The sequence below is a fragment of the Mus caroli genome, chromosome 8 (genome assembly GCF_900094665.2).
Source record: "Mus caroli chromosome 8, CAROLI_EIJ_v1.1, whole genome shotgun sequence".
NCBI lineage: Eukaryota > Metazoa > Chordata > Mammalia > Rodentia > Muridae > Mus > Mus caroli.
The window spans coordinates 76,746,525-76,758,527 of NC_034577.1; the positions used below are offsets into that span (position 1 = coordinate 76,746,525).

The 12,003-nt window shown below is 40.2% G+C and overlaps 1 protein-coding gene across 1 annotated transcript in view; it reads right to left on the reverse strand.

The window, feature by feature from the left end:
* The window catches only part of C8H16orf87 (chromosome 8 C16orf87 homolog), a 26,915-nt gene that overhangs the window by 12,016 nt on the left and 2,896 nt on the right, over positions 1-12,003 (reverse strand). The window contains exon 2 of the mRNA XM_021170536.2: positions 7,953-8,049. Coding sequence (XP_021026195.1) covers positions 7,953-8,049 — 97 coding nt within the window. The remainder of the gene's footprint in view (positions 1-7,952; positions 8,050-12,003) is intronic.

The following is a 12,003-nucleotide window of genomic DNA, read 5'->3' on the forward strand; positions in this document are numbered from 1 at the left end:
TTACATTGTAAGATCATGTCTGTCTACAAAATGAACTCTGGCTCAATCAGAGTTACATTGTAAGACCATGTCTGTCTACAAAATGAACTCTGGCTCAATCAGAGTTACATTGTAAGATCATGTCTTTTTTTTTTTTTTTTCCGATTTCCTAAGGAAATAGGAAGAGTCGTTATGCTCTTAGTGAGATCATGGAGATCATGCAGTTAAACTTCTCAGACGGCCCTCTCTCTCTCCAGGCAGTCACTAGCACACCTTCACCTCCAGCCTGCTCAGTTTACTGAGTTCCAGCTCAAAAAGTGTAACCTTTCCTTACCCTTTATGTCGCTTTTCCCATGCCAGCCACAATCCTAACCATGTTGCCCTCCCTGGCATTCTGAACATGCCCGCTCACTTCCTCCAATCCCTGATCCTCTGTGCAGCTGCCTGACACCCTCCACTGTTGAACCTGCTCACTTTCTTGGCCCCAAAAGCCCCACAGTTGCGTCTTCCTCTCAGCCGTCTCCTTCCTCCTGCCTGCCATGCTTTTCCTCTCAAACAGTAATAAAAATAGGCTTGGAACTTGCTTCTGGGTCTGCTTTTAAATTAATTAACAAGACTAAGAACCCACAAAAAAGGGACCCCTGATACTGTTCTTAGAGGCCAGGGATGAAGTAGAATCTCTGTCTGTGTAGCCAGCCCAGGCGAGCCTACAGCTACAAATCTTCCTGACTAGGCCTCCTGAGTGCTGGATCTCTCTCTCATTAAGGTGAATTTATCATCTTAACATTTTTTTCTTTGCCTTTGCTTGTTCATGAGTAATATGAAAAGTTGTGGTTTACACATTTAATCCTTCTCTCAATAAAAAACCCGGTGGTCACTGGACTGAGCTCAGCTGCGACATCTCCCCACTGAAAGGAGACAAGCATTAGTCAGCTCTCAGTTAACTGTCTCCAGTATTTTTTCTCACCTTTAAAGGAAGTCTATAGACTCAACCTGATTTAGAATTTGTTTATATTTTCTTTTTTTTTTGGGGGGGGGGGAGCTTTGAGATAGGGTTTCTCTGTGTAGCCCTGGCTGTCCTGGGACTCACTTTGTAGACCAGGCTGGCCTCGAACTCAGAAATCCGCCTGCCTCTGCCTCCCAAGTGCTGGGATTAAAGGCTTGCGCCACCACTGCCCGGCTTGTTTATATTTTCTTCTACAGGTTTTAAAGTTAAAATTCTGGATAGGAAAAAAAGATCCAGCCAGTACTTAACTGTAAAATGATACCTCTAATGAGAATCTACATCTGGAAAGTAAAGATATAGAACAAGCTGAGTTAATTAATACTTCCCTTAATCATGGTAACTGGATAAATAGCTGATTCATAACTCCTCCAGGAAGGGTGAGATGGCTCAGTAGGGAACAATACTTTGATCCCTGGAACCCACATGGTAAAGGGAAAGAACCGATTTTGGCATGTTGTTTTACCCCGCCTCCAACATGCATGTCATAACATGCATTCCCCACACATGAGCAAGTAAATGTAGGTGTAGTACAGATTCACAGCTTGAAGAAACACAGAGCTTTCTTTAATTCCTCTTTTAGAGAAATATCTTCAGCATTAGATGTAGGTAAAGGACTATAAATGTTAGCACTTGGAAGACTGGGACCATCCTGTTCTAGGCCAGCAGAGGGTACATTGTAATATCCTCAATTTCAAGTTTAAATGAAAAGTTGTTGGGGGTGGGGTGCTCTGTGGGTAAAGATGTTTGCTGCACAAACCCAACAATCTGAGTGTCATCCCTGCACAGACTCCTGAGAACTACCATTTGACCTCCATGCTCAATGTAGCACATGGGTGCCAGCACACAGACATATACACAAAATAGTAACAAACTTTTAAAACAGCAGTGATAGGCATTAAGCCCCAGGCCTGTGTCTGCAAGCCAGGCATTCTCCCACTAATCTACATTTCTACCCCTGCAACTGCACTTTTTAAACTCTAGGTCAACAGTTCAACTTAGAAATGAAATCCTCAATTAATACCATTTTGAGATTATTATCTTATGGGTACATGTGTTTTGCCTTCACTTGTTTCTATGCACTGCATGCATACAGTGGCCCCAGAGGCCAGAAGATGGTGTTGAGGCCCTTGGAACCAGAGTTACAGGTGTTTCTTATGGATGCTAGAATTTAATCCAGGTCCTCTGAAGAGTAGCCAGTGCTCTCAACTGCTGAGCCATCTCTCTTACTTATTCTTAAATACTTATCTATTTCATTCAAAAACAAACAAACAAAAACCCTGCAAAACACATCCCATTTGGAATAAGTCAAAGAATAATTGCCTAAGGTTCTAGGTTCCTGCACAAAACATTTTTTAAAATTATTATTATGTTGGGGATGGCTCTGTGCTGCTTGTATTTTGGGTTTTTTTTGTTTTTGGGGGGGTTTTTGGGGTTTTTTTGAGACAGGGTTTCTCTGTATAGCCTTGGCTGTCCTGGAACTCACTTTGTAGAGCAGGCTGGCCTCGAACTCAGAAATCCACCTGCCTCTGCCTCACAAGTGCTGGGATTAAAGGCGTGCGCCACCAGGCCCGGCTTGCTACTTGTATTTTTATGTTAATTTTGTTATTTTATGTTATGAGGAATGAGTCACATGCTCAGGTGGCTTCTTGTGAACCAATCCCCTAATGAATAAAGAAGCCAATCACTGGGTAAGTAGGTTGGACTGAGGAAGAGAGGAAGCAGGAGAGAGGTCCTTTTGGAAGGGGGCAGCAGAGGGGGAAGATGTAGCTGCTAGAATTTCTGGTAGGAAATCAGGAGGAATCAGATTTAATAAGGCTCACAAGCTTAGGTTTTAGTTGTTGTACCCAGAGATTGAGTTACCGTTGTTTCTAAACTAAGTTTGTGTTGTGTTTTCCTTCACACTGAGACTTGTCTGGGTTCAAGAGAAGAAGGTAAGGTGGCAAAGTGTGAGTTTGCCAGGGGTGCTCCATAAAGGCCAGGGGGATCTGAAGCGTGGGGTTGGTGTGGGGTTGGCGTGGTAGCAGCCTGCCAGTAGGAACCTAGGGAACTGAGTGGAGAGATTGTGGAGTTCTGAGTCAGAGTCTCCACAAGATAAAAACAGGTCCGCCATTGCCTGCCAGTGCGCCAGCCAGGCTGCCGGGGCAGAGGCACATGCGCAGGAAAGTGTCAGGTTTTGTTTGTGTGTGTGTATCTGTGTGTTTTCAGATTTATTTTTATGTATGTGAGTGCACTGTAGCTGTACAGATGGTTGTGAGCCTTCATGGGGTTGTTGGGAATTAAATTTTTAAGACCTCTGCTCGCTCAGGCCCCGTTTGCTCCAGGACCTCTCACTCCAGCCCAAAGATGTATTATTATATCTAAGTACACTGTAGCTGTCTTCAGACACACCAGAAGAGGGAGTCAGATCCCATTACAGGTGGTTGTGAGCCACCATGTGGTTGCTGGACCTTCAGAAGAACAGTTAGTGCTCTTAATCGCTGAGCCAATTCAACAGCCCCGTTTAAAAAAAAAAAAAAACATTTTAAAGCACTGTTACATTGTGGCACATACCTTTGATGCCAGCCCTCAGAACTGGGAATAAAAATACATATAAATGATCTGTTATATAAAGCAAGAAATTATTAAAAGTTTAAAATTAATTTTAGTGAAAAGAAGAGATATGTATTATAAATAAAGGTATGTTAAGAAATGATTGGGGCCAAGCTGAGCATGGTGGCACACGCCCTTAATCCCAGCACTCTGGAGGCAGAGACAGGAGGATTTCTGAGTTTGAGTCCAGCCTGGTCTACATTACAAAGTGAGTTCCAGGACAGCCAGGGCTATACAGAGAAACCCTGTCTAGAAAACAAAACAAAACAAAACAAAAAAACAAGAAACAAAAAACAAAAAACAACCCGGGGCTGGTGAGATGGCTCAGGGGGTGAGACTCCATGCTTTTCAGTGAACACTGTGCAGGGCAGATTAACTGTCTAGAACTTCACTGACTGTGGAGAGAGGAGAAGGTTTAGGTCCACAGCCTAGTTACGATTTATCCTAATTACGATTTATCCTGAGCTATCTCTCTTTTTTTTTAATTTTATTTATTTGTTTTCTGTATATGAGTACACTATTGCTCTCTTCAGGCATACGAGAAGGGGGCATCAGATACCATTACAGATGCTGTGAACCACCATGGGGATGCTGGGAATTGAACTCAGGACCTCTGGAAAAGCAGTTGATGCTCTTAACTGCTGAGCCATCTCTCCAGCCCCTGAGCTATCTTTTTATCCTTCTGGCTAACAGCAAAGTCTTTTGGACTTCATTAATGGCCTATTAGTTTGCACTAAGCATCAAATAGCATCAGGGATCTACAGCAGAGCTTTCCCTACTTCACTTCAACCCACCTGAGGTCCTTTCCACTAATGTATTTGAAAAGTGCCTAATTTGTAACTCTTTTGTTCTGTTACTTTTTATTTTTTTTCTTTTTTAGATTTATTTATTTATTATATATGTAAGTACACTGTAGCTGTCNTCAGACACTCCAGAAGAGGGCGCCAGATCTTGTTACGGATGGTTGTGAGCCACCATGTGGTTGCTGGGATTTGAACTCTGGACCTTTGGAAGAGCAGTCGGGTGCTCTTACCCACTGAGCCATCTCACCAGCCCTCTGTTACTTTTTAAATTTCAACAAGCTGTTACCATTTTGAACCAAGGAATGTGAGGTAACCTAAATCTGTGTTCCTGGGCCATCTCATATTTGGCGTCAGAATAAATTCTCTCTACTTTTTAGATAAAGAGTTATGTCTTTGTTTTCAGCATACATATTTTGATATGTTCATAAAAACATAGTATAACTACAACTGAAAACAGTACATAGATTTTTAGCAGGTTAGCAGCATTATATACAATGCAATGACTCCAGTACTAGATTACTCATACAAAGCAAATAAAATGAACACAAAAGAATTGTCTGAGCTACTGGTTTACTCCAACAGTACTCAACCATGACTTTCGTCCAACTGTTCATCAATATATAAACTGGTATAGAAAAGACTCTCTCTCTCTCTCCACACACACACACACACAGAAAGAGAAAGAGAGAGAGAGAGAGAGAGATTAAGAAACAGATACAGACACGCAGCCGCACCCTACCATGCATGAATATTATTCAGCTACTAAAACTAACGTCCGTAGGAAGGTGGCAGGCTAGAAGAAGAGATAGTTGCTTTTCTTGCTGCAGCACAGAGCCTGGGCCCTGCAGTAAGGAAGCAGAGAGGGCACACGTTGTCAGCTCCCCTTCTTTCCTGTAGTCTAGGACCCCACCCCAACAGAACTGTGCCGCCCACATTCAGGGTGGGTCTTTTCTCCTCAGCTAAACCTCTCTGGAAAACCCTTCAGACATGCCCGGAGACATGTTTCCTAGGTGACTTTAAGTCCAATAAAACTGACAATGAAGATTAATCTTCACCTAGATCATTACATTAAATGAAATAAGCAAAGGACAGAACAATGTTGTCACTCGTGTTTCCAGAAAGTGGTTATGGGAAGACACGAAGCAAAGGAATAAAATTAGGTTAAGTAACATGCACCAAGATAAATTTTGACTGAAAGAATTAATTTTAGCATTCAATAGCTAGTTTGGTAACTTCAGTCTATAATAACTTACAACAGATTTCCAATAACTAAAAGAATCTGAAAGCTCCCACACCGGAAATAATAAGTGTTTGAGGAAATGCAAATGCTAATAGCCCTGACATATACATTACATATATGATTCAAATGCTTGTGTTATGCCTCATAAATATTTACATATATTATTATGCATCAATTACATTTTTCAAATGCACCTCTTAAAATTCCTTATACACTATGGATTACCAAGATAACTCTGTTTTTTTTTAAATCCCATGTGTGTATTTGTGCACATATATGTTTATGTCTATGTGTGTGAATACATGTATGTGCACAAAAAGAGACCAGAGGACATCCTCGGGTCCATTCCCAGGAAGACTATCTATCTCCTTTAAAAAAATAAAAAAATAGAGTCTCAGATAACCCAATTTGGTCTCACGGAGGCCAGAGGACAACCTATGGATGGATGAGTTCTCTCCGGCCTGCCCACGGTTCTGGGGGTGAGTTCATGTCTTCAGGCTTACTCATCCATCGTCTTTCCCCACTGAGCCCTCTCCCTGGCCTGACTCTATCTACCCTCTTTATCTCCCAAGAATGCTCCCCTTGTTATCACAGCTACCCCTGCCTCCTACTCAGGCTCAGCATAAGTATCCTTTCCTTAGAAGGGAGTAAAAACAAAGGTGGCCTCCAGTCACATTACAGGATACACCTCATTTCAAATTTCTAGAAAGCATTTGTCATAAGGTGGCTATTTTCCATTTATCTGTTCACTGTCTACCTCCCACTCATGAGACTGTACATTTCATGACAGCAATCATGAAATAAGCAATGCTTATACAAGTTACTCTTACTTATTAATTTTTGAGACAGGGTCTGCTATGTAGCTTTGGCTGACTTGAAGTCACAGACATCTGCCCACCTTTGCCTCCCTGAATGCTGGGATTAAAGGCAGGCACCACCAGACCAACTTACTCTTCCTTTGACCTCACTGCTCTAGTTTTATCTTTTAATAAATATGCCTACTGAATAAATCCAAGTTGTCTACATTAACAGGAAAGAAACGAGTCTAAGCAAAACTATTTTCTAAGTATTCTCAGGCAGGAAACTGTGAATAACAATAAAAATTCCGATCATACTGAACCGAGTTACATTTTTCAGGACACTAAAAAAAAAAACCTTTACCCTTCATCAAACCCTTCTCTTTACAACAGATAGAAACCATTGCAGAAACCACAACCAATTAAAATGCAGAATTGTGGGAGCCAGGTCCAAATGATACATGTTCAAAGCCAGTCCTGCACCTTAGAGTTGGGATCATTGAGGAAAGGGGGACAGAAAGAGTCTAAGGGTCAGAGGGACAGGAAATCTGCTGTGAGAGTGTATCTCTTAGAAATGTCAGAAAACCATCCCCATGAAGTCTCACCAACACAGCTTGCCTAAATAAGAATTGACTAGGGATGAAACCAATAGATGTGCTCACATGGAAAGGGAATTCATGTGGCCTCAATGCAAAGCTAAGGAATATTGAGAGAAACGGTATCCCTCCAGGAGGGGCACACCAACTAACTATCTGGTATCACACAGTCAGCCCTGAAAACACACACACAACTAACCTCACGGGACTCAGCAGGTTGTACTTATATATTTAGGGGCTCTCTCTCTCTCTCTCTTTCTCTCTCTCTCTCTCTCTCTCTCTCACACACACACACACACACACACACACCAATAATTTAAAAAAAGAGGTCAGCCATTTGAGAAAGAGAAGGGACTGTACAGGGAGGTAGTCATGGGAGGAAAGGGAAGGGGGAAATGATATAATTATAATCTTGAAAAACAAACAAACAAAAAACTTCAAAGTTATTACAGATTTTACTAGCATTGTGAAAGGAAACAAAAATAAAGACAGTGGCCCACCAAAAGGTGAAGTGGTAACTGGAGGCATAGCCATACTACCCATATAAGGAACACTAAGCAAGAGAGGCGAGAAGGTAAATGTGAACTACTTTGTTTGAGAACAGAGGCCAAAGACCTTGGGCACTGTGACTCTACTAACAGGACAGTAAGGAGGAGCAGCAGTGGGGGACAGGACAGCAGGGAGATGGTGCTGACAGACTGGTGCCCACATGTCAGAGCCAATAAAATGATAGACTAGAGGCTGTCCTCCACTAACCCAACATCAATTATCATTCTTATTGAGCTATTTTTAATGTTTTTAAGTACAATTTTAAGTAGATAAAAATAAAATTAAAACCGTATGACCTACTCCCAATATAATAAGGGAGTTAACATTTAAGTGAAATGAACCGATGTCACAAGATGATTTTCAAGAGCTGCTGTGTTTAATTTTCACAATTACCTGTAGACGGCGGTGATTTCTCTGAATGTTTTGCATTTAGTAGTTTTCTGCTAATAAATATGTAACCACAGGGACATGATTTACACGCAACAGGAATCTGCAGGGAAAAAAGAAACACTAGATGACTCTTCCTCCATTGTTAAGCTCCGCAGGACTTCAAGGGCGTCCTGGTGAATGACTGCTGAAGAGCCTCGGGTTAGACTGAGACCTCTGCCTGTGACAGTTATCATTTCACAAGGACTCACATCTTCCTAGTGCTTACAACACCTGAATATCTGTGGTGCCAGTGTCATAAATACTAAATGCAATGTAAGTGTGTGCAGATAGGAGTGCCCAACAGAAAACCTTAACAGATCAGGCCAGGGGAGATTAGCTATGACAAAAGACAACGGTTCCTAAACTGTTAACACTGCAGTTTATAGCAAATTTAAAACAAACAGAAGATTGTGAGGCTCCACTGGAATACTGAGAATGGACGCTGCAAAGGTAGATGAGCTACGAGTCACAAAAGGAAGAAAGCAGGAATGGACCCAAACAACTACTGATCACTCGAGTAGAATTCATACAACTGAGGGCTAATAACAGATAGGAGGGAAAACAGTCCTATATTTGCATTAAAGCCCTGAACACTGGATTTTTCACTTTAAGAGATATTATTATTATTATTATTATTATTATTATTATTATTATTATTATGGTGTGTAGGAGGTAAATGGGGCACTGGGGAGTCCATTCTTTCCCCTGCTTTTACTCCATTTCAAACTCAAGTTGTAAAGCTTGCATTCAAACCCCTTCACTCAGCTGCCCTGGCTTTGCCTTACTGAGTCAGGGTCTCCTGTGGCCCAAACTGGCCTTGTTGTTTAGCAAAAGCTAACCTTGATTTCTTGATTCTTCTGCCTCTATCTCCCACGTGCTGAGATTACAAGCTCAACACAGAATCTTTAATTTTCACTTAAAAGACAACAATCAGGTGTACAAGATGGCTTGCAGGTTTAATGATCTAAGTTCAACACCAGGTAAGAGGCAGGAGGAAGCCAACTCTCAAGAGTCTATTCTCTATACATACATGGGAGCAGCTGTACACACATACACAATTAACTAATTAGCTAATTAGTTAAAAAGGAAGAGGAGAAGGGCAGGACCTGATATGACTTACACTCCTAGAACAGAAGGCTGAGCCAGGGAGACCAAGACTTCAAGGCCTGCCTGGGCCTAAATCAATTCAAGGTCAGACACTCAAAAAATTAAAAAGTTAGGCATGTAATAGCTCAGCGGTAAGATACCTGCCTGGTATATACACAATCCTGACTGAGTTCAACATTTAACACTACCAAATGAAAAATAAGAATAGCCGGGCGTGGTGGCGCACGCCTTTAATCCCAGCACTCGGGAGGCAGAGGCAGGCGGATTTCTGAGTTCGAGGCCAGCCTGGTCTACAAAGTGAGTGCCAGGACAGCCAGGGCTACACAGAGAAACCCTGTCTCGAAAAACCAAAAAAAAAAAAAGAAAAATAAGAATAAAATAATATCATATAAGCCTCTTTCCATAATTAGCAGGTAAAATTGGCTTTGAGACCCAGGTGCACACTTTCTAATTCAACTGATAAATGATTTCCTTTAATGAGTCCCACTCAAGACACGTTCCTATGTCTAAGCTAATCACTCTAAAGTCCTGGTTAAAAATGGAATGCTCCTCTCAACTTCTGTCCCAGAAATTTAAAACAAAACACTGCAACCAGATCCTATAAAAAGACACTTCAGGCAGGCTGAACAACCTGAATAATGTTAGTCTCATTGAATTACAGCTCTGGGGGGGGGGGGGTTATAAAACTGCAATAGACACCCATTAAATTTCATTTAACATTAAGATAATAATAATTTAATTCTAGCGCTAAACCTTTAAGTTTTTAATGGAAAAAATTCAAAAGTATTGTTTACTAGGACTTATTATTTATCAATTCATTCTTTGACAAATATTATTTAGGTTGTATATTTTAAAGGAAAAAAGAAAAAAGGGGTCCGCTGTACATTTGTTCAATGTCATATTAGTGGTGACTGCTAGACCATGTCTAGCACAAAACAGACATTCAGTAAATCCTTGTGGGTGAGGAGAAAATCCTATTAGTTATAAAAATGGTAACACTGCTATAATCTGCAAACAAGAATTTGGACTTGAAATCGTCCAGGACCAAAAAAAACATATAAAATAAAAAAGTAAAAAAAAAAATTAAATGATACCCAAAAAAAGAAAACAAAAAACAAAAACAAAAAACAAAAAAAAAAAAAAGAAAAAAGGATTGGGAAAAACCAGTAAAGAAAACTCATTTATAGAAGTCTCATTATTTTTGCTTTCTGAGGTTTTAGTCACCCAAGGTCAGCGAGAAGGATATTTAGAAAGAGATTAAGGTTGTCAATGCAAAAACACAGCACTTACATCAAAAGGAGTAAGAGAGCTAATTCTGGATCTAAATATGAGTAACCAAGGCCTAGGAACAGATCTAGGTTATCCCAAATTCTATGTTCCAACATGAAAGGAATTCCATGAAGTTTTTATATAACAGAACAAAGAGTCATAGATCAAAGCTCTTTCCAAGTACATTGGTGGAACATTAAGTTGGACGCTACAGCAAAGCACAAAAACCTTTGCTATAGGTCTCAGATGCTGTCTGATAAATCCGTTAGCCTTTTGATTGGTGGAAAACCAAGGTTCTAAGTTAGTTCATCTCAAAAGTGTTTTATCTCTTCAGATTTAGGTGTGACACAGAGAGAGGCAGGGACTGGCTGTCTGTGGACTAAAGATAGCTCGAGTGGTAACTGGGCCTGTAACATTCCATCCATACCACATCCCTCAAGGTTCAATCAATCAGCCTTTGTGCAGAGTCTTTTCAGGAATTGCTCATTCACAAGACATCGTTCTAATTGCTTATGCCTAATTTACAAATTTCATTATAAGTGCATACATATGCAAAAACACAGTACAGATAGGTTTACCATTGTCTGAAATTTCAGGCATCTACTACAGGTCTTAGAATGTATCTGCCTAAAATAACACTCTAATGGTAAACAGATCACACACCCACAGCACACATGCTTACTGGATGTGACATATATGGAAAAACAGTGCATTGCTTTTAAAATGAAAGGGAAACCAAAAATGCACACGAAAATATCAGAAAACTGACAAATATAACATACCCAAAATAGTTGAGTAATTTTCCAGCCAGTGAACAAGAACTCCATGAAAATTAATAGCATGAATGTTTAGAAGTTATAAAACTGTGTGTGGCTTTTTAAGGGCGCACATAAGAGATGTTGAAAGCTGCTAGAAATCTGGCTGCTTGCTTCCTTGTACTAGCTTTTTAAACTCAGGGGATGTGCCTGTCTTGTCAACTGGAGAAATCTCACTTTAAAGCTTTGACACTGATGTTTCTAAACTATAATCTAATTCAATATTCATGAAATAATTTAGAATCTTGGCAATATTCTAGTGTTTTGTTTAAAACATTACTTGCAATTATAATTCTTTTCTAGTTTAAAACTAAAAGTGTCTACTTTTTAATTAGAAAGCTAAAATTAATCTATTACTTCCTTCAACTCAAGTACTATTTATATATTAATATATACTTACATCAATATATACTAATATTAATATATTAATAATACACACTATAGTTAATATGTATATATCAACAAAGGGCTCAAGGCCTTGGTTTTTGAACCCTACCATTGGGGAATCACCAAAAATTAATTTGTTATCATATATATTCTCTTCAGTATTAAGAATAAAAGGGCTGGTGAGGTGGCTCAGTGGGTAAGAGCACCCGACTGCTCTTCCGAAGGTCCAGAGTTCAAATCCCAGCAACCACATGGTGGCTCACAACCATCCGTAATGAGGTCTGACCCCCTCTTCTGGTCTGTCTGAAGACAGCTACAGTGTACTTACATATAATAAATAAATAAATAAATCTTAAAAAAAAAAAAAAAAAAGAATAAAAAATGCTGGGCGTGGTGGCACATGTCTTTAATCCCAGCACTTGGGAGGCTGAGGCAGG